This window comes from Protopterus annectens, chromosome 12.part0 (assembly GCF_019279795.1).
Source record: "Protopterus annectens isolate FY-2018-M chromosome 12.part0, PAN1.0, whole genome shotgun sequence".
NCBI lineage: Eukaryota > Metazoa > Chordata > Ceratodontiformes > Protopteridae > Protopterus > Protopterus annectens.
Window position 1 is genome coordinate 269,347,475 of NC_056746.1, and position 25,184 is coordinate 269,372,658.

The window sequence follows — 25,184 nt, forward strand, 5'->3', positions numbered from 1 at the left end:
TTCCCCAAAGGAAAATTCCTCAGGAGGGGAGGCTGAAGGGATGGACTCCTCAGCATCTGAATCCTCGTAAGGGGAATAAGAAGCCTCAGGAGGGTCTGTATGCTCCGAGTCATCAGAAGAATCATCTGCGGATACTGGCTCAGGGGGCTCTGCTCTAGGTCTCTTTTCTGGAGGAGGGAGAGGCCCTGTCAGGATGAGGCTGGGCTCCACGGATTAAGGATATGAGATCCTCAGCCAAAGAAAGCATGTGGGAGCTAGTGCTGGGCCTGTGAGAAGGAGGCTTGGCAGGCACAGATTTTGTTGTTTTGGCTGCTTTAGCCCTGGCAAAGGCCTTAATAGACATAGCTGGAGGAGGCCTAGCCGCTCCACGTGCAGGGGTAGAAACATCCAGGGGAATGGTGTCTGATAATTCCTGTGAAACCACAACAGCAGGTTGGATTTCAGAGGCCGTCTCTACCAGGCTAGAAGAGGCCTCGGTGGAAGGCAAGTTATCGGCTGAAGAAAAAAACGCCTGCTCGGTTTCGGCCGAAACCGAGACACTCATGGCTTGCTTAACCGCGGTTTCGGCCGAAACCGCGGACCGCGAGTGTCAGTCCTTTTCTTTGCGTTTTTTAGTAATTTGTGTAGTCGGAGGATCCGACGGCATAATGTAGGCAAAGTCAGAGCCGAATATCTGTTCAGCAAAGTCCGACCGACGTTTAAGCGTCCGTCGGTTAAAAGAGGAACAGGCTAGACAAGCTGCTATGTCGTGGTCTGGGCCTAAACAATGTATGCAATAGGAGTGGAAATCTTTATGAGGTATTTGTTTCCCACAAGATAAACAGTTATTAACTTTCTCTGACATCGGCTGAGGCAAGAAAGAGTCCCCAACGGGGTACTTAGCTTTATAGAAGTCTTCGAAGTTGTATTCGGTAATAGTTATCTCTGGATCTGACCGACCGGCACTTGCGAACAGCTTCTGCTTCGGGCTCCACGCGGCAAGAAAGACTGAGGAAAATGGCGTCGGCTGATGCCTTTATACCCGAAAAACTGCCGCAATGATGTCGGGTGAAGTGCGACACCAGCCGAAGCCAGACCCAGACTTTGGAATCCGGCCGACTGAAGGGCTGCCTGACGACAGGACAACCCATTTGTTAAGACTGCAGATGCATCCTTGAAGGACATCAGCTAAATGAACAGTAGACACCTCTTAAATGTTACAAATGATAGTCTAACAGTAAATATTGGGTGGCAAGGATTTCCAAAGAGACAAGACGGTTCACACTTTCACAGAAAGGGCAAACAGCACAAAAAATTAATAGTATCATCCCAAAGGAGGAAACTCTCAGAATGCAATGTCAGCATTTGCTAAATACAGCAAGATTTTGGAGAAAAAGAAATAATTCTTCACATTCTAGTAGATATAGTGCTATTGTCAGACCAAGTGACATACATGCAGCATCAGGGCGACAAGCAAGCTATAAAGAAATGCTGCACTAGACAGACTATTGTTTTGCTTCAGAAATTGGTTTCTAAGACATTTCTGAGATATACTGCTAATACCCAACATCTAAATCTGTCATAGAATTTGTAACTAAAAGTTGAATGTGCCTTAACAGAGTCTTTAAGGAACTTAGAAAAATCTTAACAATACCACAGAAAGTCTTCTAACACCTTGGGAAGCCAGCAAAACAGGACAGAAAAGGGAGAAACATGACTGGAAGGAAAAAAAGGGTGGCAGAAAAATAACCTGGAAATAATGATGGTGACACAGCATTTTTAATTTCTCCAAGTCTTTTGGGTTTCTAATACCATGACGGGAATGGGCCCCATTCCTAAATCAGAGTTCGATTAAAGTTCATGAAATTAGTATTATTTCAATCTTTGATGTCAGCCAAAAGTGCTCTTTGGTGCACCCACAATGTGCGCAGTAATGACTCCTGCAATTCCTATTAAGTTACATGGATTGGTAACATACCTAAATACGATTGCAGATTCTTTTTTATAAGACCCATTGCTCCTACTACTATTGGAACTGTCTGGGTATCTTTCTTCCACACTGCTCTCATTTCTGCCTGCAGATCCTGATATTTTATGACTTTGTGCCTCTCTGTACGCAAGACACTGTAGTCACTGGCGATTTCAATGATCAATGCTACTCTTGTCTTCTTTTCTTGAACCACTATATCCGGCTTTCTAGCATCTGTCTTTTGAACTGTTGGTAATGGGTGGTCCCAAGTGATACAAACTTCATCATTTTCTATGATGCTTTGTGGTTCATGTTTCCAGTGTTTTTCAGCCACTTCAATACCATAGTGTTTGCACAATCCCCAGTGCAACAATCTTGTGACATTATTATGCCTTTCAGTATACAGTCCTTCTGCCATTAGTATGTCGCAACCTGCAACAAGGTGTGCAACTGTTTCCAATTTGGTTTTTCAAAACCTACATTTGTCTGTTTCTCCCACATGTTCAATGGACTTTGTAAACCAACGTGTACGTAGCCCACTATCTCGGGCTGCCAATATTAACCTTTCATCTCTTGGTTTGAATTCACCTCTCCTTAACCATTCCTGCGTTCGTTTCTGATCAACATGAGGTTCTTCCAGAAGTTTTCTATACTTCCAACTATACTTATGCTTTTTCCTCATTTCTTGCCTTCTCATCTGGTTCTTCATCTTATATTCTTTTTGTTTTTTTAGCACATTCAGTTGCTGCCTGATTTTTATCCACATTTGGTTTGATTCTGTTCCTGCTTGATGGCGATATGCTTCTGCTAAATTAAGCAAAGAAGTCATCTTAGACTTATTCTCCTCATGTTTCAAAACCTTCACAATGTTTGGGTCTTGTGAGGTCAGCAGATGTGTTGAGTCCCACGATTGCAGAGCTATACATATAATCAATTTCAAGGAGGACCATTCCCTCCTTCAGAATGGGGAATATATAGTCTTGGCATGCACTGATTTTTATAAATCATATGGTGAGCATGAAGGGTCTTTCTTGTTTTCCGATCTAATCTATCCAACACGTTTTGGGGGCCAGTCAATCACTCCAAAACTTTAAGCTAGGACAGAAAGTGCAAATTGGATTATAGCTTGAATTTTGTTCCTAGATGTCAGTGCTGTATTCAAGATTAATTTAAGTCTTCTGAAATATTCCTTACTAAGTTTTATTCACATTTGTTTGTGTTTTATTGTTGATCCTTCATCAATTCCCATGTATTTATACACTCCCTCTTTTAAATCACATTCTTGTCCCAAACTGATGATTTCCTGATGTTGCAGTTTTCCTTCTTTAAAGGTTGCTTTTGCACATTTATCAAGACCAAATGACATTCTTATATCATCTGAAAAAGTTTTGACAACTTTCAGTTGTGCTTTCAGTTCCCCATCTGATGACCTACACAGGGTTAAGGACAAGGCAGAAAAGCAGCGGTGACAAGAGAGTCATCCTGGAATATCCGCCTTTGAATTTTTATCTCTGGGATAATAATTTGTCCTTTAATATGGCATAATTGCAAAATGGTCTGCCACTGTTTCATGGTCACTGTAATGTAGTCTATCAGTGTAGGGTGTATCTTATACATTTTTAAGCACTCTTATCTATGAATGTGGGATACTATCAAATGCTTTTTTTGTAGTCAATCCGTGCCATACTTAGATTCTTCCCCTTTTTACAGTTCTCCACTATGACTTTAACAACAAATGATCCTTAGTTCCATATGACTTTCTTTATTGCCCTTTTGTTCTACTGTCATAATTGAGTTTTGTTCTAAATTACTATAAACTCTGTCGGCAGCAATTTCTGTGGATAGTTTACACGTCGTCAGAAGGCAAGTTACTGCTCTATAACTTTTAGGTTAGCTTGCAGGTTCACTCAAGTAGGAGCATTGTTTTTCCTGTTGTTAACCAAGTTGGTGTAAATTCTGGGTGTGCATATAAATAGTTCTTACTCAAGGCTAAATCTTCGTGCAAAGATGTTAATACTTTTAGCCAAAAATTTGGTACTGCATCTGGGCCTGGGATTTTCCAATTAGAGGCTTTTCTTAACTTTGTTTCAGTGTCTCTGGCTGTTACTTCATCCCATTTCATATCCTGTACCTTTGAACCTCTTATTCTTTCCTTTGACTTCTTCTATCCATTTAGCATCTTTGTTATGGTCCACAGGATCTTCATAGTTAACTTCTACAAAACAAATCCATTTCTTCTTTTTTTGGCGGTCTTTCAATTCCTTTTACCTTATTTCCCAATTCTCTATAAAACTTTTTTGGATGTACTGTTATTGTCAGACAAAGTGGCATACATGCAGCATCAGGGCGACAAGTAAGCTATAAAGAAATGCTGCACTAGACAGACTATTGTTTTGCTTCAAAACTTTGATTTCTAAGACATTTCTGAGAAATACTGCAAACACTTAAAATCTAAAACTGTCGTAGAATTTGTAACTAAAACTGGAATGTGCTTTAACAGAGTATTTAAGGAACTTGGAAAAATCTTAACAATAACACAGAAAATCTTCTAACACCTTGGGAAGCCAGTAAAACAGGACAGAAAAGGAATTTGCAGGAAAGAGAGAAACATGATTGGGAAGAAAAAAGGGGTGGCAGAAAAACAACCTGGAAATAATGATGGCATTACAGCATCAATGTGATAAACTGGATGAAGGCCAAGGAAAGGAAGTTCGTGGACTTAGGGCAAGGATGGAATAAATATCTGATGACGAGATAATGAGAGCACAAATGGTCGCATGATTAATGTACTGTGCTAAACCCCCCAAACTGTAGAAAAAAAGAAGTTATGTACTTGCAATAATGTTCCATGTGAGTTGTTTATCTCACTTTCTTTCTTTACTGATGGGTTCGGAGACAATCCCTTGGCTCCAATACGGCCAACTGCGAACTGTTGTTGCGGCAGCTCCTTTGTTAAAAGTCATAGTCAAGAACTCTAAGATGGAGGCCATAGGGGCTTGGTAAGGATCAATATTATTTTTTTAGAGGCCCATATAGAATATTTTTTCCATTTGCTAAGATATAGTTTCCTAGTAGATTTATAAGACAAAAGGATCTGTTTTGTCTCAATGGAGAGGTTATGGAACCTGGCTATGATGGGAACTGGAGCAGCAAAGCTGTCAGCTTCAGGGACTGCAGAGAGGGATGAAGATCCCCCGACGAGTGCGTCAGAAGGTCTGGAACTGGGTCCAGAATCCAAGGATCCTCCAAAAGATGAAGTCGAAGGAAGAGGAACAAAATCTGACAAGGCCAATGAGGGGCTATTTAAATTATGGTCCTTCCCAGGGTTTTTGCTTTCTGTAGAACCTTGGGTATCAATGGGATTGGTGGAAATGCATAAAGGAGACCCGGAGGCCAATCGTGTACGAGTGCTTCCCTTGGGGCTTCTCCCGGAGGGGGGATCAGGGCAAAGTAGCTTCTGCATTTCGTGTTCATGTGACTGGCAAAAAGGTCGGAGCAAGGCTGGCCCCACCTGCAGAATATCCTGTCCGCAATTTCTTTCTTGAGGGACCACTCATGGGGCAACAATATGGCCCTGCGGAGTTGTCTGCTATCACGCTGGATGTCCCCCGGGATGTGCGTTGCCAACAGAAAGAATTGGGTGGAAATAGCCCACAGCCATACTCTGAGGGCCTCTCGACAAAGGGGGTAAGACCTGATTCCTCCTTGTTTGTTTAAATACCAGACCACCGACATGTTGTCTATCTGAATCACCATCGTACCCAGAGGAAGAAAGTCCTGAAAGTACTGCAACGCCAAAAGTACTGCTCTCATCTCCAGGACATTGATATGCAGATGCATCTCTTGATAGGTCCATGTGCCTTGGGCTGTCTTTCCCTGAAAATGCCCCCCCTATCAGGGAGGTAGCACAAATGGGCATCCTATCATGACATGAAGTGAGGTCAACCACCACTGAAGGTCCTTTGTGCAGGAATTTGTGATCATTATAGTGTGAGACATGGGAAGCATTTGGTAAGACCACTGAGTGAACAACAGCCACTGTAATATCCACATGTGCATACGAGCTAGTGGTATGGCTAGAATTGCTGCTGCCATCATGCCTAATAATTTAAGAACTTCTGATTCTGGTGCTCTGTCTTTTGATATCAGAATGCTGAGATGCTGACAAAGAAGAAAGACTCTTTCTATTGGAAGCCTTAGTGTGGTGGTGGTGGTGGTGGTGTCCAACTGCCCCGATAAAAACAATATGCTGTGATGGCGACAAGGCAGATTTTTCTGAGTTGATTGTTAATGCCTAAATGATTGCAGAGTGACAGAGTGGTCTCCCTGGCCCGAATGAGTTGATGCCTGGTGGTGGCGGTAAGGAACCAATCATCTAGATTCAGAAACACCTGGAATCCTAGAAGCCTCGGGTGAGCCGTGACCACTGCCATGCATTTGGTAAACACTCTGGGGGCTGTAGTGAGACCAAAGGGCAGGGCTCGAAACTGGTAATGATTGGCTCCCAGCCAGAAGCGCAGGTGATCCCTGGATGGTCTGGCTATTTTTATGTGGTAGTACGCATCCTTGAGATCTATCGAGCACATCCAATTGTCTTTCCCTAAGAAGGAAAGTATAGACTGAAGCGTGACCATCCGAAACTTCTCTTTCTTTACGTATTGGTTCAGTCTGTCGAGGTCCAATATGGGTCTCCAGTCCCCCTGTCTTCGTTGGAACCAAAAAGAATCTTGGGTAAGTCCTGGATCCTGTCTGGTCTGCTGGGACTGGTTGGATGATTCTTTCTTAGCAACGTTTGGACCTCTATTGTTGCCTGTTCCCTGCAACTGGGTGGAATATCTGGGATTTCTCTCATGTTTGGCGGGTGTGTGGCGAATGGAATGAAGTATCCTCTGGAAATGATACTTTGTACCCAGCTGTCTTTTGTTATTTTGAGCCAGGCGTCTGGATACAAAGATAAGCGACCCCCGATGGCCTCCAGAGCAGGACAGTCAGGCCTCCTCTCAGGAGCGCTGGTAGGGCTTTCCCAGAGAAGTGATCTCTGTCGCCCTGGTGCTGCGGACCTCCTCTGCCGCGAGGGCGGCGTCTTCCATTATTGCCCCCTCCTCTACCTCTGGAGGGAGATTCACCACGTGTGTCCTGAAAGGCTCCTTGGGCTTTTCTGAACCACATTTTTCCTCCCCTTTGACCTTTAGGGTAGGGTCGGGGTGGAAAAACTGACCCCTAAGGCAGAGTCTTTCCGTCCTGTTCACACCTGGTTAAGGCTTCCTTCACTTTAGGCCCGAAATGGGAGTATAACTTGAAGGGCTCCATGAAGGAACACAAGCGCATCCAGGAATGTCTCCTAAGAGCAACTCCTGTACCCGCTGCCCTACTTGTTCTATCAGCTGCATAAGAGATGAGGCGCATGGATAAGTTGACTATAGAACTGAGGGTGGCAAGCTGGGCGGCAACTTTGTCGGAAGCTCCTGCAGCTACTGTACCCTGAAGAGTATCTCCTAGCTCCTTAAGGAGATCTCTTTATAACCTGGTTAAATAGTTGAGTGTCTAAAGAGCAAAACTAAATATGCGCTTCCCATATCTATCCATAATCCTGGAGTCTCTGTTAGGAGGATGGATAGGCAAGGAAGTCTCAGACATTTCCTTTTTGGTGGCTGCCACCACCACCATGGCATCAACCGGAACACCTTTTGTTAAAAATGTTTTGTCAAGGGGGGCAAAAATGAATTTATTAGGCCTCCTAGGGCAGGTTCCATAGTATCCAGAGACTTCCACCCCTTCTTGAGACCAACTGCATCAGCTCATTGAAGGGTGGAGACACCCAAGAGGGGGAGGACTGAGACCCGAAAGCCTTCAGGAGAACTGACTCATCCTCAGTAGGGCTTTTGGACTGCCAGTCACCCCTCTGCCTAAGAATTTCAAGTATCACAGCGAATGAGATATCCTCAGAGGGGGACAGTGGGGACCCTTCTGACTCATCTAAGCCAGTATCTGATGTTAGAGACTCCTGTGGGGAGTCTAGAGGTTTCCTCTTACACAATCTCTTCCTGGGAAACTCATCAGTGGGAGCTTCTGGTGAGGTCTCGGAAGAGCAGGGGCCACCCAATGGGGCTTTCTGAGGCTCTGGGTCTTTACGCTTGGCCAGGATGTGCGAGGCAGAAGCAGACACAGGCACTTTAGGGGAGGAGGAAGGCAGACCTGAGGTGGAGGATGTCTTCGGAAACATGACTCTCCTCATGGCATCGAAAGCACCTCTGCTCCGATGCGAGGGACCCGATGGATTGGAAAGAAACTGTCAACACCCCCGGCACCAGGACAGTGGGCTCTGAGCCCAAGGTAGGAGCAGAGCTCATCCGAGCAGAGGCCCCAAGAGGCAGAGTCGGAACCGACAAGTCAGTCCGACTGTCCTCCCCAGACCCTACCAGAGAGTGTCAGCTCCTAGAGTCCTCGATCGGTACGGAGGACGTCAGAGTGCACGGAGCCAAAGACACTGGAGCAGGCGTAGGCTCCGAGGGTTCCACTAACATCAGGTCTGACACCTCTGGCTCTGAAAGATCAACATGGCTTGGAGGAGGAATAGTTAGAGTTGGTGCAAAGGTCTTTGGCTCCGAAGCCATTTGGGTCAAAGCCGATAACATTTTTGCTAAGGCCGGTGCCAATAACAGCTTCTACACCACATGATCCACATCCAGAACTGACAGGCTGGTAGAAGATTGAGAGGAGCGTACCGAAGATGGTACCAACTAACGTAACGGACTTTTAGGCACTTCGGACACCGGTTCCAATACTGGGGACTGGCTCTGAAAGAAAAAGACAGTCTGTTCCGATGGCAATGGAGCCGAAGTCGATGACTTTTTAGATTTTTTCGAATCCGAAGTCTTAGAAGATTTTGAGGACTTGCTGGATCCATCTTGGTCACTCAAAGCTTCTTGAAACAAAGGCTTCAACAAGCCTCTGTCGGAGTTTTCTCTTCCTTTCCTGAAGGACCCTTGAGGAGAAGGAATGACAAATAGCACAACTGTCTTGCAAATGCTCCTAAACAGTAAACACAATTTACGTGGCTGTCTGTTACAGACATCTTTTGGCCACATTTTGGGCATTTCTTTAACCCAGACTTGGGGTATTTGTCTTGGTCAGCCATAATAATGCAGGAAAAATTACTGTCACCACAGAAAAACTCAACAGTAATATTTACACAAGCCTAAATAAAGCAGGCTAAATCACACACACACACACACACACACACACACACACACACACACACACACACACACACACACACACACACACACACACACACGAGTATATAACGTAAATGCAACTGACAGAAAAAGTCTGTCTAAAGCACACAAAGTACAGTTGTGTACACTTACTATAAATGTAGATGTTTGAGTGTATTCACTGTTGCAGTAATTACATTTGGGGTAATCTGCTGGCAGGTTGCCCTCATTCGGCCTGAATAACAAAGTCTTGGGTTCTGCGTCAGTTGCTGTCTCCTCTTCCATGACATCAGGTCGTCAGGGGTATAAAACATGCAGCCAACAATTATATATACATATACATATATATATATATATATATATATATATATATATATATATATATATATAATAGGTATATATAAATAAATAAACAGAAGCATATGTAAATGCACTTTTAGCAACATAAACTTTACCTTCATCTAAAAGCAAATACACCACAAAGGCTTTAGAATATAGTGAAGGACAGAGAAGTTATAGAAAAGGGGGGATGGCGGGTGGGTAACCTGGACTGCAACAGTGAATACACTCTAACGTCTACATGTATGGTAAGTGGACACAACTGTACTGTGTTCTTCATGTTTCATTGTTGCAGTCATTACATTTGGGTAGAATCCCAAAGCTATGGATGGGTGGATGGAACTAATAGAATTAGGAGCAGCTATAAGGCCCTGCAGAACTGCAGTGGCAAAGCCTGCCCTGGATTGGGAGAAGAGAGGCAAATGATAATGCTTTGTGAAGGTATTAACAGAGCTCCAAGTAGCAGCTTCTAGAATGTCTTTGGTTGGAACTGCTCTGAGAAAAGCTGCTGAGGTACAGGCAGCTCTGGAAGAATGTGACCTGATCCCCTTGGGCACAGGTTTACCATGGTGCAAGTAGCAGAAATGAATGCAATGGCTTATCCACTTAAAAATAGTCTGCTTTGATATAGCCTTCTCCTCTGATCCTGCAGCAAATGCCACCAGTAGTTGCTCAGATTTTCTTAGAGATTTAGTCCTGTTTAAGTAAAATCTTAGTTGTCTGTGTACATCCAATGAATGCAGAATACGCTCCCCCCTTGTTCTGCGGATTTGGGTAAAATGTTGGCAGGGGAATTGTATGGTTAAGAGCCCCTTAGGCATAAAAGAAGGATTGGTCCTGAGGGACACCCTGTCCAGGTAAAATGTAATAAAAGGCTCCACAGCCATGAGAGCCTGTAGTTCTGAAAGCCTTATTGCTGAAGTGATTGCCAAGAGGAAAGCTGTTTTCCAAGATAAAAATTTTATATCCGCAGTAGCTGCTGGCTCAAAAGGAGACAGGGTGAGTTTTTCGAGTACAAAATTGAGGTTTTTCCAGTACAAAATTGAGGTCCCATGCAGGAGTTGGTGATCTTCTGGGAGGCCTTAAATGTTTGGCCCCTCTAAGATACTGTCTAAGCAGAGGATGAGAAAAAAGGGGAGGTTCCGTGTTGTAATGAGCAGAGGTGGCAAAGGCATGAATTTTTATTGAAGAAAAAGATAGGCCCTTGTCAAGCATCTCAGTCAAATATTGTAAAATCTGAGGGATATTGGGCATTGCTGTGTCCGTTCCTTGTGCTTGGTTCCAAGCACAGACTCTCTTCCATTTTTCAGCATAAGATTTTCTAGTACTAGGCCTTCTGGCTTCCAAAATGACATCCATCACAGATTTACTGAGAGCTGTTGCTTGAATAATTAAATGATCAGCCATGCTGCAAGGATCAGAGTTTGAAGCTGAATGTGCAGAATTTGATTGCTCTGCTAAGACAGTAGATGTGGTATTTGAGGCAAGTACCAAGGAGGGAGTGGAGACATATCCCTTAGAATTGGGGACCAGTGCTAGCAAGGCCAGTCCGGAGCAACTAGGATCATTTTTGTTTTTTCCTGTCTGACCTTTAGTAAGACTTTGGAGAGAAGAGGCAGAGGGGGAAAGGCATAGACTGATAGGTTTTTCCAACTGAAGGATAGGGCATCCACTTTCCATGCTTGTCTGTGAGAAGTCCTTGTGCAGAATTTGTCCAGTTGATAATTTTGGGGAGAGGCAAATAGATCTATGTCTGGGCTCCCCCATTTCTTTGTTAACATGCTGAAGATTTGTGGATCCAGTTTCCACTCGTGCGGGTCCATAAGATTTCTGCTTAGGTCGTCTGCCAGAGTATTTTGTTTTCCTGGCAGGAATTGAGCTTGAAGATGTATTTGGTAAGTCAAAGTTGTGTTCCAAAATGTCATGGCTAGTCTGCAAAGGGAGTAGGAATGTGTACCCCCCTGCTTGTTTATGTACCACATAACTGTGGTGTTGTCCGTCTTTATCAGTAGTTGTCCTGGATGAAGTAAGTCCTTGAAAGCTGTCAGAGCATTCTGAACAGCTAGCATCTCTTTCTGGTTGATATGCAGATGCATTTGTTTTGGGCTCCATTTGCCCTGAATGCATCTCCCCGTCAGGTGGGCCCCCCAAGCATAGTCTTATGCATCTGTAGTTAGGGTTTGGGTGGCAGGGGGTAGAATGAATGACAGTCCCTTGTTTTGGTGACATGTCTCTGCCCACCAAAGAAACTCCTGTTGTAGGCAGGGAATGAGAGGAATCATTGTTTTTAGACTGCAACAATGTTGACTCCATAAACTTTTTAGGTACCATTGAAGTTTCCTCATATGCAGTCTCGCATATGGAATTAGTAGAATGCAGGATGCCATGAACCCCAAAGCCTGCAGAATTTGTCTTGCAGATATAACTGGGTTTGTGTTGCCATTTGTTTGAAGTATGTTGTCAGTTGCCTTTGTTTGTCTGGCGTAAGGTAAGCCATCTGGGTAGTTATATTCAAGCTTGCACCCAGGAATGTAATTATTTGAGAGGGTACCAGTTGGGATTTCTTTTCGTTTATTGTGTAACCTAGGCATGTTAGAAGTCTTTTTACAAATGCCAGATGTTGAAGAAGAGTGTCCTTGTCCTCTGCTTGAATGAGACCGTCATCCAGATAAGGATAAATTTGTATGCTTCTTTGTCTGCAGAATGCAATCACTGGTGCCAGGCACTTTGTAAGGACCCTGGGCGCAGTAGATAAGCCAAAGGGCAGTGCAGAGAATTGGTAATGCAAAAAACCTGCCGTGAAGCTGATGTATCTTCTGCACAATTCCCTTACTGGGATATGCAGGCATGCCTCTTTTAAGTCTAGAGTCACTAACCAAGCGTTTCTGCCCAGCATAGGCAGTAGCTGTTGTAAAGTCAGCATTTTGAATTTTGGAATGTCCAGGAACGTGTTCAAAATCAATAGGTCCAGTAGTGGATGCCAGGCATGGTCTTTTCTGGGTACCAGGAACAGTCTTGAATAAAAACCTTGTCCTTTTTCCTGTTCTGGTACTGGTTGAATAGCCCCCATATCCATGAGGGACGTAACTTGTTTCTGAGCCTCTGCCCACTGATTTTGTGGCAGATGTGACCAAACGTTTGGAACTGGCAAAGTATGGAAATGAAATCTGTACCCTGGGATACTATGTTTAATACCCACTTGTCCTCGGTAATTAACTGCCAATTTTGAGCATCAAGTGCTAATTTTCTCCCCAAGGGGGCTGCCAAAAGATAAGTGCTTGGTGAAGGTAGAGGGAAGTCATTGAGACTACTGTAGGGTTGTGCTTTGTTTCCTCCAGATTTGGAGGTGGAGGCACCCTATTGCATTGACCTGTAAGAACCCTGTAATTGGTATCTAGGGCCTTTTGAGCGCCTGGATTTGCCCTGAGTGGCTCTGTTGGACACAGGAAAGGACCAGTTTTTAGTAGTCCAGTGCCTACTGAACCTGGGTGGTTGCACTTGTAAGAAATATTTTACAGTTTGCATAGATTTTGCTTTGTCTTACATTTTCTTTAAAACCTCATCTGCCTTATTACCAAACAGTGTATCATGCTGCAAGGGGGCATCCAACAATTAAGCTTTAACATCATCAGGCAGATTTTGCTCCTTGAGCCAGGCATGCCTTCTAATCACAGATCCAGTAACTGTAGCCCTGCAAGAGGCCTCCAAGGAAATAAAACCACATAGCAAAGTATGCTTTCCAACCTGTTCTGCTGAATGCAATAATTCCTGTAATACTTTATTTTCTACACAATCAGAAATCAACATAATTTTCTGTTTCAATAAGTCCATAACATGCTGTTGATATTTAAGCATATGAAACTGGCAGTTTAAGGCCCTAATTGCCTAGGTTGCAGACATATAAACCTTTTTTCCCCATCTATCCAGCGCCATGGAATCTCTATCAGAGGGGGTAGGATTTTTGGCTGTAGAGGCCTTTACACCTTTGGGACCATGTGAAATAGTCTCAGGATCAGCAGCAGGATTTCTGAATAGAAATTTGTGGGAGTCAGGAACCCTGTTATATCTGTCTGGCTTACTAGGAGCCGGAGGTAGGGAATGAGGAGCCATGCTCGATTCCGAAAACACATCATCAACAATGTCTAACACAGGAGGTATTGCCAAAGGCCTGTGCTAAGGAAGAAGGAAATCCCTAAGCCTCTTTTTTGATTCAGAGAAATCCTGACACTCCCAGTGAAAATGTTCCCTTAAAGTATACAAGGTTTCTCCAAAAGAGAAGTCCTCAGGAGGAGATGCAGATGGGATGGATTCTTCCACATCAGAATCCTCATAGGGTGGAATAGAAAATTCCTGATCAAAAGAGGAATCCTTGCCTAGGCCTCTTAGCGGGTCAAGGTAATTAAGTCCTCAGCCATTTTGATCATCAGTGTTTTAGGCATAGAGCCCCGAGCAAGTGGCTCATGCATCAGTTTTTTAGACACAGAAGATGTTTTTTATCTTGTTTTTGAGGCTAGCTTCAGTTTTATATAAAAATGTTGAGGCCTGAAGACACCCTCAGAAGCCGGTGCCTGCTCAAAGGCTCCGGACCCATCCAAGGGAGAGACATCCACGGGTTCAATACTCTGAGAATCTTGTGGCAAACCGGACTCTGCATGGGTCTCGGTAGCGGGTATCAGGGGCTGCGAAAGCGCCTCACTGAGTACCGGCGAACCAGCTGGCTTAGGAGATGTTTTGTCGTCGGTTTTGGACCTCGACGGTCTGTGTCTGTCTTTTTCTTTGTGTTTTTTGTGAACTCCGGTAGTCGGACTGCTAACCGACGACATTTCAGGTTAATTAAATCTTGATCCAAAAAATTTAGAAGCCAAAATATACCGATGCTTAATAGTGCGTTGGTTAAATCTAGCACAAACCGACAGCAAGGCACGTTATGATCTGGGCCTAGGCAAGGAATACAGTACAAATGAAAATCCTTATGAGGTATTTGCTTCCTACAAGTAATGCAATTATTAACTTTTACTGACATCGGTAAGGGGCAAGAAAAAGTTTCCCCAACAGGGTACTTAGCTTTAGTTGAAGACTTTGGTTCTGAAACTCGAATGCGAAAATTTCAGGAGTCGTCCGACCGGCACTTGCGAACTGCTTCTGCTTCAGGCACCGCGCGGCAAGAAAGACAGCAACAGACGCAGGACCCAAGACTTTGTTATTCAGGTCGACTGAGGGCAACCTGCCAGCAGATTACCCCAAATATAATGACTGCAACAGTGAAACACGAAGAACATCAAGAATTCAAGCAGGCTATGCAATAAAAGAAGATAGCTGCTGAGAAATAAAACAAGCCTTATCTAATCTATATAACAATAAGCTGTTAAGCAAACTTCAACAGTAATAAAATACCAAGTCTTATCTAAAAGTTCTAAGGCTAACACACACACAGCAATAACTATGACTAAGTAGAAATAGAAAACCTTGTAACAAAAGGTCACTAATAAAACACACTATGATATATCAAAGAAGATTTTAAACTAGACCAAACAAAAGGCCAATTAGAAAAAGTTTTTAAAGCACACAATGGGAAGGGTTATAAGTGGGTAAAAGCACACACCAAAAGCTATAACAGCTTTCTAAAATTCTACTAAGATACATAAAGCCATCTAATTAGCAAAAAACTTTAAATAATAATGAAAAATCAGTTTTACTGGCCCAAGCTAAAGCAGAACCTCCGATCCGTTGCAGCGGCAAACTAGATCTGAGGTAATTCAAGGTGCATCATGGGATAGGGACTTGGCCTCGAGCTATGTGAAGACCTCGAGCTTTGCAATTGGCCGTATCGGAGCCAAGGGATCGGCTCTGAACCCATCAGTAAAGAATGAGCGGTGAGATTGAACAACTTCACATCTTTTAGCTGTAAGATTGAGAAAGCAGAACGTTGAGAGACAGATTACACAAATCAAGGATATTACAACAGGGTGATTGTTAAAGGTATCAGAACAAGTGCCAGAAATATTTAAGACATTATACACAAATGTACACACAAGAGGGGAGGAAGAATTGGAAGCAGGACACGGAGGACTTCATGGAAGGTGTGGAAATCTGTAAACTCACAGAAGAGTAGGGGGTATAGCTAATTAGCCTGATAACGGCCAAGGAAATAGTTGCATACTAAAAAACAAGCTATGGGTAAAACCCAGGCTTCGATGGAATACCCATGGAAATTTGGAAAATCTTACTATACCGATATGGGTTAGGCTACTTAACGAGGTACTGGAAACTAAAGCACTGCCAGGTTCACAGAAGGAAGCAGCTATTTCAGTCATACCAAAAGTGGAAGGACCCATCCCAGTCAGGGGTGTACAGGCCAGCAGCGGTACTGAATCATAATAATAAAGTATTTGCAGGAATAACAGCAAGTAGAATGGCCCAGGATCTATTAGAAATGGAACAATGTGGTTTTGTTATGAGGAGGCAAACTTCGGACAATACCCTATTAGTAAATATGATACATAAAGACATACAGGAGGTTCAAAACGCTTTCATCATGCTTAGATTAGACGGTGAAAAGGTACTTGACAGAGCCCAATGGCCACACCTCTGGGATGCACTATGAAGAATGAAGTTCCCAGCTTTTACGGAAGACCCACGGCAAAACTAAAGGTGAATTGAGTCACTTCAGAGGTGTTAATTAAAAGGGGTGCCTGTAATGTGTGCCCGCTGTTACCTCTGCTGTTTGCACTTTTACAGCCTTTAGCAAATAAAATTAGACAATCGGGCATTAAGAGATGGCCAATGGGAAAGATGCAGTATAAACTAGCAATGTTTGCTGATGATGTCATAGTATTTTCGACCACGTCAGAAAGAGAAATACCACAGCTATTTAAAAGGCTAATATAATTTGCAGTGGTGGCACGGTACAAAATAAATGAAACTAAAACAAAGACAACTGCAGTGAATTATGCCCCTCCTCAGCAAATGGTTTGGGATTTACCCCACCCTCTGAGGACACTACAGAGTGAAATATTTAGGAGTTTGAATAGCGAATAAGGCACAGGGACTCACTGATAGAAACATGGATGAAACAAAATGCAAAATAAAAAATATGATGAAGTGGGAATTGACAAATATATAATATGACCAGAGAATTCAAGCAATAAGGATGTTTGCAGTACCACTGATATTATATTTTGGGCAAGCTTTCATATATGCCCCACCTATGAAGCAATGGAAGAAGCTGCAAACAGGAAGTATCTAAGTATATGTTTTGGGCACAGACCTAGGACACACTGGAAAGACATTGTTGTATCCCAGCAGAATAGCAGGTTTGAAGTCACAAATTTGGAAGAGTATTACGTGGCCATGCAGCTAAGAGTACTGTGCAAACTGTAAGACAGAAGTTTCGATTTTCATTTAGAAGAGATTCTTCTAACTAAATCAAGATCTCAGAAAAAAGTACAAGTTACATTTAGTCCGAGAGAGAGAGAGAGAGAGAGAGAGAGAGAGAGAGAAAGATGAGACCACAGAAAAGTCTCTAACGTATCTTAGGAAACTTGTAGTTCACAAGGTAATAGGCTCAGTATGTGCTTGGTGGAACTTTGAACTTGAGCCCACAGGGATAGTATTACCCCAATTTCAGTTGAATATGGAGATGCTGAGATATTGGGGACTTAATAATAATATACTATTCTGAGAACAGCTGCAAAGAGGTGGAAGAAGAATAACACTACAGTAGTTTGAGACTCACAGGTTGGGGAGAGCAGCTTGGGTAAAATATAAGGTCTTACCAACAACACTAGAGAAATATGATACTGAAACCAGTAGGAAGCAGATGAAAAAAATGCAGGCAATTCAGATGTTAACAGAAGAAACAACCAATGAAACGAGGACGGAAAGACTGATAAGTAGGCTACATAATGTTTTAAAAAGCAGACATGAACAGAAATGTGCTAGGAAACTGACTGAAGGATGGGGAACGAACACTGGGAATAACCTGACTAGCAGAAAGGTGGAAGAGAGATTTGTATTACTCCCATCAAGGTTACTAAGGTAAAAGAATTCCAGATCTTTGAGTGTAAATGCCTCCACAGACAATTTTACACTCCCATAGGCTCATAAGATGTTTCACACTGCGGAAGTGCATTGTTAGAGGTGTCTGGAAGAAAATGGCGGAACATGGAGCCATATATTTTGGATGTGTACCAAATTAAAGAAATATCATACAGATCTGCAGAGATTAGCAGAAAGAATTTTAGGATGAAAACATACATTAAAGCTAGACTTTCCAATGTCTGATACCTTAAACCGGGTCTGTATTACGTGATCAAAACCTTAAATTATTGAACATCTAAAGGTCGATCACGAAATATCGAACCCTTAACATCGAAAACGGCCATTTCCACATTGGGAAACAATGCCGTTGGCCAAATTAAAAAAAAAAAAAAAAAGGTTTAAACAGAAATGTAGTGGGGGCTGTGCCCCCACACCCCCCCTAACTAAATATACCAACTCTGTGATTGCGCTACAGCTGAGAAAGAACAAAATCCACATAATGGCCAAACAACTTATTTCCCCTGTGTGGAAATGGCCATTCGCAATTTTAAGACTTCAACATTTAGTGATCACGTTAAAGGGAGCCCCTTAAACCTCTTGTATAAAAGGCAACATGGGATATATGCAAATTACCCCTTAAGGATATCATGTGTTTCAGCAAAATGGCAATTCTGAATGTCCATGACTTTTTCTTCTACTTTTACCTTAAAGTCTATTTATGGACAATTTCAAGCCAATAAAGCCAAACCCCTCTAGCTGTGGACATGCATGTTTCTGCCTTCTTATGGCATCTTCAGCACAGCATAAGAGAAATGTTTGACTTTTGGAAACACAGGGTTGTCGTACCCAACTGATATCCATACACATTAGGGTATCTACAAAATATCCCAACTAACAAACAAACAATGAGTAAAAAGGTTACAAAGGAAAACCAAATGGTTAAAAAAACACAAAAAGAAAAATCTAGCAAAGCTAGACTTTTCACTGTGTGATACCTTAAATCTCTTGTATCAGAGGCAACTTGGGATATATGCAAATTACCCCTTAAGGATATCAGGTGTTTCAGCTAAGTGGCAATTCTGAATGTCCATGACTTTCTGCGTTTCCAAAAGTCAAATGTTCCTCTTATGCTGTGCTGATGATGCCATAAGAAAGCAGAAACATGCATGTCCACAGTTAGAGGGGTTTGGCTTTATTGGCCTGAAATTGCCCATAAACAGACAAAGGTAAAAGAAAACGCTATGGACATTCAGAATTGCCATTCAGCTGAAACACTTGATATCCTTAATGGTTAATTTGCATATATCCCATGTTACCTCTGGCACAAGAGCTTTAAGGTACACACAGTGGAAAGTCTAGCTTTGCTAGATTTTTCTTTTTGTGTTTTTTAACCAGTTGGTTTTCCTGTGTGACTTTTTTACTCATTGTTTTAGGAACACTTGCAGTGAAACAACAGGATTACCTCTTAAACCATGGGGAGGGGGGCCCAGATACCAGAAAACAGGAAGGAACTGGCATCATTAGTATGGATAGTATTTAAAAAAACAATTGCTAGAAAATGGAAAACTCGGCAGAAACCACAAAGCACATAAATACTACAGATAATGAATGAGTTAAGAAAGCAAAAAAAACGATTCTCCTTAAAGAGCATAGTAGCAGGTACCATAAGAGAAAATGGCTGATGTGGGAAGAAGTGTTTAAGGAACGAGAATGAAGAAGAAATAAGAAAGAAATAATTGGAATGGAATTTAATTGGCGCAGGGCGAGGGTGTAATTAACTGGAAGACCCATACAGAATCACTAAGAAGGTGAGAAGGAAACTAATTAAAGATGCAAACCATATACAGAGAAAGAAAGACTTTTTTTTCTCAGTACCATGTTTGAACTCAGGGGCTGTATAAAGTTTGCAAATGTTAAAATGTAACCACAGATAATAGGCTGATCCTTATGTGAAGGGATAAACAGAGTAAAACCAAGTGAAACTAAGAATAAAAAGCAATGAAAGGACAGCTGACTGTGGCTAAAACTTGTACTATGAACAAAGTTTTGGTTGGATGATGGTTATGGTGTCAATAAAAGATGCTTAATTAAAAAGTTACAAACCTGCCCTTGATGACACTAGCCAAACTGTTCAGGTCACATCACTAATGCTTGAAGTCAATGATTGACCAACAATTGGCTAAGCTTCTGGTGCAATTCTAAAGTGATCCAGTATCTGTCTGCCTGGGATGACATGGTCGACAGACCACGATGCTTTGCCAGAGATGGCCTGAACCTGTCACCCCTGGGATTCCGGATATTGGCTAAGGTTCTTGCCACCTCTATAGTGCCTTTTTTAGGCAAGGTTCAAATGACAAATTCACTACCGTAACAGGAAAAGGCAAGCAAAAACTGAGGGTGATGCTACTCAATGCTAGAAGTCTAAATATCAAAATGCACTCACTCGAGGCACTCCTTAAAATGGAGAACATTGATATTTGTGCAGTGACTGAGACCTGGTTCAAGGCTCCCGAGAGCACCCCTGCACTACCAGGCTATAACTCATATGATGCTTTTCGGCCATGTTACCTGGACCAGAACACCAAAGGTGGAGGTGTGTCCATATTCATTAAGGATATCCACACCTCCAGGCTAGTTGCTCAGTATAATGCAGCCGAGGTTATCCAAGTGCAACTAACTCTGGGCAAAACTGCAATCCAAATTGTAGCTTGATACAGATCACCCACCATGCCCCAGGATTCCCACTTCTCTTTTCTTGATGTAGTGGAAAATATTAGGGTTCAACCAAACACCCTAATAATGGGCAATTTCAACTACACCACCATTAACTGGGAAAACTACTCATGTGCCAAATCCTTCGCTCAACGCTTTCTGGAATTCATAAACTCCAATGCCCTGGATCAACTTTATTCACACCCCCACCAGGGGCAACAATATCCTAGATCTAGTCATTACCAACATGAGTGACCGGTGTTCCACACCTGAAGTCAACGCTTCATTGGTCCGATCCGACCATAAGCTAACTACCCTAGATATCCACATCTTGCCCCCACCTCCCATTAAGGAAACCATGGTAAAAAATTTCTCCAAAGCCAACTTCATGCTTAAGACAGAAGTGGTGAACTTCATGACACCCATGCAAATGAACAATACAGTTATGACTACTGAATCCTAAACAATTGCACTTTATAAGCACTTACATGAGTGCATGGATCGTGCTATCCCAAACAGAACCAAGATGCTATCCTCCAAAAAAGGGAAGCCAACTGCCATAAACAAACTGTATAACAGAAGGAAGAAACTGTTGCAAAAGAGAGTAAAATCCCATAAGTGGAGGAACTCCCTTGGTCAGTCTCAGTAAGAAGCTGAGATCCCTGATAAAATCCTCCAAAGCTAGTTACGAAAACAAAATCGCCGCTGATTCTAAACACAACCACAAAGCATTCTATAGCTATGTCAAGAATCTCAATGGCAACACTCAGATCTGCTCTGAGTTACAGCACAATGGCACTAAATATACAAACCCAAATTATATTGCCAACATCCTGGCAGATAGGTTCAGTGCCAACTTTACCCCCCTCTCACCCCCTAAAGAGCCCATCTCTATACCAGAAGAATACAAAGTTCCTGTAATCACGGCTGCACAGGTAAAAAAAACACTCTCCAAAGCCAAGAACACAGCATCTATGGGACCAGACAACATCCCAGGCTGCGTTCTACATGAACTACAGAACGAACTGGCACCCCACCTAAGTAACATGTTCAATTATAGCCTCACCTCAGGCTTTGTGCCTGCTAAATGGCGCACAGCGATGGTTATCCCACTCCACAAGGGGGGAGCCACCACGGACCCCAGGAACTACAGCCCCATTAGCCTGAGGAGCCTGGTCTGCAAGGCCATGGAACGTATCATCATGGAACTTATAAACAAAGACGTTGGTAATCTCCAAACTCTGGACCCCACCCAGTTCGGGTTTGTAAAAGGCAGATCATGTCTCCTAAACCTGATAGACTTCTTTGAAGCAGTCACCAAAGCCGTAGACAAGGATAAGGTGGTTCATACAGCCTATCTAGATCTTGCCAAGGCTTTCGACACCATCCCCCCACTTTGGAATTATAGATAAACTCACTAAACTAGGTATAAATCCCTATGTCACAAGATGGACTGCCAACCGGCTCACTGACAGAACCCACACTGTGAAAGTAGCAGACTCCAAATCTGACTTCAGACCAGTGACAAGTGGAGAACCACAGGGTTCAGTCCTGGGTCCTCTCCTGTTTGACATCTACTTCTCTGAAGTACAGGCTAACAAAGAAGGTCTTTGGTTAATGAAGTTGGCAGATGACTGCAAACTAGGAGCCATAATCGAAACACCTAACTATGTGGACATCCTACAAAAGGTTCTCACTGAGACAGATGCCTGGTGTCAAAGCCATGGCCTCAAGCTCAATGTCAAAAAGTGCACTGTCATCCCCTTTGGTAAAAACTCCGTACCCATGAACTACAACATAGGCGGTAGTAAACTTAACACCGAAAGTGTGATAAGAGACCTTGGGACACAGCTGGACAGTAGTCTCTCCTTTGATAATCACATCGCCACAGTAGTCAGGAAATCCCTCTACGTGGCACACCTCATCACAAAAGGTTTCTCATCCAGAAAAAAAGAGGTCATTGTTCCCCTCTACTCATCACTCATTAGACGCATTATAGAGTGCAACGCTCCTTTCGGTATTTACCTCACAAGACATCTACAACAACTGGAAAGGCCGCAGAAATACCTCACAAAGATTACCAGCCTCAAACAGATGCCCTATGCAGACCGTCTAAAAAAAACTCCAGCTTTACTCCATCGCATATCGCCTACTCAGAGGTGATTTCTGCCTAATATACAAAGCTATGTCAAACCCAGAGCTGTTGGACATGCTCCACTTAAAGAAATCCTAATCCTTCCGAGCTACACACTCTAGGGACCTAAACCTTGTCACCACAATAAACAGAACATGCCGGAGGGATAGATTCCTGTCCCAGAGACTTCCCATACTTTGGAATAAACTACCTATCTATATCAAACAAAGCTCCTCATTAGCACTCTTAAAGAAAAATCTTGATGAATGGATGGGAAATAGGAAATTCACCCCGGGGATCAGCTCTGTGGCTCTGCTCGATAGTGGCACAGGAAAATAATTTTCTTGGGTGGCAAAAGCCAGGGTACCTTTTTGGCTGGGCTTGTACAGGCTCCAGGGCCGATACCCTAGTACCTACCTATGAACGGTACTTGGTCGTGTGATAAGTAACTTGGAGAAATCATTCTCTCTTTTCATTTAGTACCACTGCTGTTTGCATACTGCCTAGATCACACAGTTCTTATTACCGGATATAGTACCAGTATTTTATCTTATGTTTAAGCACTACTACAAAGAGTGTATGGGAGGCACTGAAAAAAAATACAACAGAAGAATAAAAGTATAAATAAAAGAAACACATACGCACACTGAACTGTACAAATGTCAAGTGGCATTACTCATTGGGACTTCATACCTGGCCTGCAGGTTCTCAATTTCTATACTTCGCTCCCTCTCCACTTTCATTAAAATCTCCTTCTGCCGACGTAGTTCATCCTGCAGAGTATCTTCAGCTTTTGACTCTTGCTCCTTCAGCTGTTCTTCCAATGCATTTGCTCTACAATAATACAATTATAAATAAGACAGTACAGTGATATATGCACATAATGTACATATGTCAAACATAAAGGAGAAAGGATGAATGAAGTCATTCTGTGCTGCCATATGGTAGACTGAAAGATGGCCATCACATTTTACTGGAGATCTCATACGAAGGCCATGTGGATTCCAAATGTGCTACAAAAGCTGAAGTGTTGGATTGAGAGTGCGCTTTGGCATACTATCATTCAGCATTCACTACTTTTAAACTCTAATCAGTTATACAGTTATGCAGACAATCACTAAGGTAGCAAAATGCTAAAGTGTATGTAACATTTAACATTCAGCATTTGCATTTACTGTTGCATCAAGGAAATCTGATCTTTCTGAAAGTTTTACTGTTTTTTCACTTAACCAAAATCAACACAAGATTTTAGATTTTTCTAAAGCATATTGGTAAGGGAAGCTAACATTAACAGCTTCAATATACCTACAAACAGGACACGTTAGACTGCTTCAGTAAGCAAAAGTGTTTATAAACTCTCGGTTTCAGATCTCAAATGGTTCTTACAGCTTCTGTTTCTTTTACACAAAAGTCAAGCTGAAATGACATGTAAGACGGGAAGAAATCTCACTCTATTACTCAGAAAATACGCCAGAGTTATTAACACTGATTCTCATTTTGATAATCAATCTGTATTCAATTTGGAGATGCATTCAAGAGACTTCGTCTGTGTGTTGCCCAGTAACATGCCTTGTCTACTTCCAAGCAAATAAGAAAAAAAAGTGTTATCATTTCTATTTCTAGTCTTTAATGAAATACAGGCATAGCATAGCACACATAAGAGCAGCAGTTTAACATATACTGACAAACATGTGCACACCTTTTTATAGAAAGGCTTCTTTGGAGGAAAATGTTTTCAACAAGATGGGGGGGGGGGTGGGGCTATCACACAACTGCCTAAAGCATTTAGTAATATACAGCACATTACTGCTACATTACACAAATCACAACTTTTTCCCCCCATTAAGCCCAACAGTATATGTACTAAAATGTGAAGCTGTGTGAGACATGTTAACGTGATATATTTAAGGCCGCTGACTTACAGCAGTCATTACACAGCAAAGCACTAAATCTTCACTTCTTGGAATGCAATTTTAGTATAAACTTTCCCAGCAGTACAAGTGAGGGTTTGTCAAGTTTATGTCAGTGTCATCCAATGAAACACTAATATTGGTCCCATGTTTCACATTTTTCAAAATTCTGTAGGTTTGTTCCAAATCTGTTTTTCTAGTAAGATCTAAAACTTTAACTATGAATGTGAGCACCACAGAAAACTCCTCCAAATGTGATGAGTGGTACAAAGATTGAAGTTCAGAATACGTTCATCTCAACCAACTGTGAAATTCTAGACAGTAAGCTATAACCCAGAATTATACTGGGAACAGGCAGTAAGCTACCTGACTGCTACAAGTAATCCAATTCTCAGAAATCAACCATTAAAATAGAGTACAGTGTCGATTATTTGAACTAATTAGGACCTAGGATAGGTCGGATAATCAAACATATAACTGAAACTGATAAAAAAAACTGGGTGCAGTCTACAAATGATAGGATTTGGTTATAAACTAGAAATACATAACCTAAAAATAGCTAAAACTTCCACTGAGCCACTTAATGAAACTGTCTGCCAAAACGTTGCTTAGTAACTGGCACACACAACAACATGAATACACAGAACTTTTACTCTTGGAAGTTTCGGGTTGCCTTTGGTTACATCTAATCTTAATGTTCAAAGTTCACTACTTTAACCAGCAACCACCACTCATTATTCTTTCATTATCAAAATTAAGAACAACAGTTCCAGAATAACAAAAGTTTCTTCTGATATGGGTAATGTTAATTGTTCCTGTAGTCTGACATATCAGAACAGCAGCACTTTCTGTCCAAATTCAGATTCCAACCACGACAACCCCCT

The 25,184-nt window shown here is 42.3% G+C and overlaps 1 protein-coding gene across 2 annotated transcripts in view; it reads right to left on the reverse strand.

The window, feature by feature from the left end:
* Window positions 1–25,184, reverse strand: part of LOC122816498 (rab11 family-interacting protein 3-like) — a 1,372,586-nt gene that overhangs the window by 253,498 nt on the left and 1,093,904 nt on the right. For both annotated transcript variants that reach the window (XM_044089329.1, XM_044089328.1), the window contains one exon: window positions 23,084–23,224. In XM_044089329.1, coding sequence (XP_043945264.1) covers window positions 23,084–23,224 — 141 coding nt within the window. The remainder of the gene's footprint in view (window positions 1–23,083; window positions 23,225–25,184) is intronic.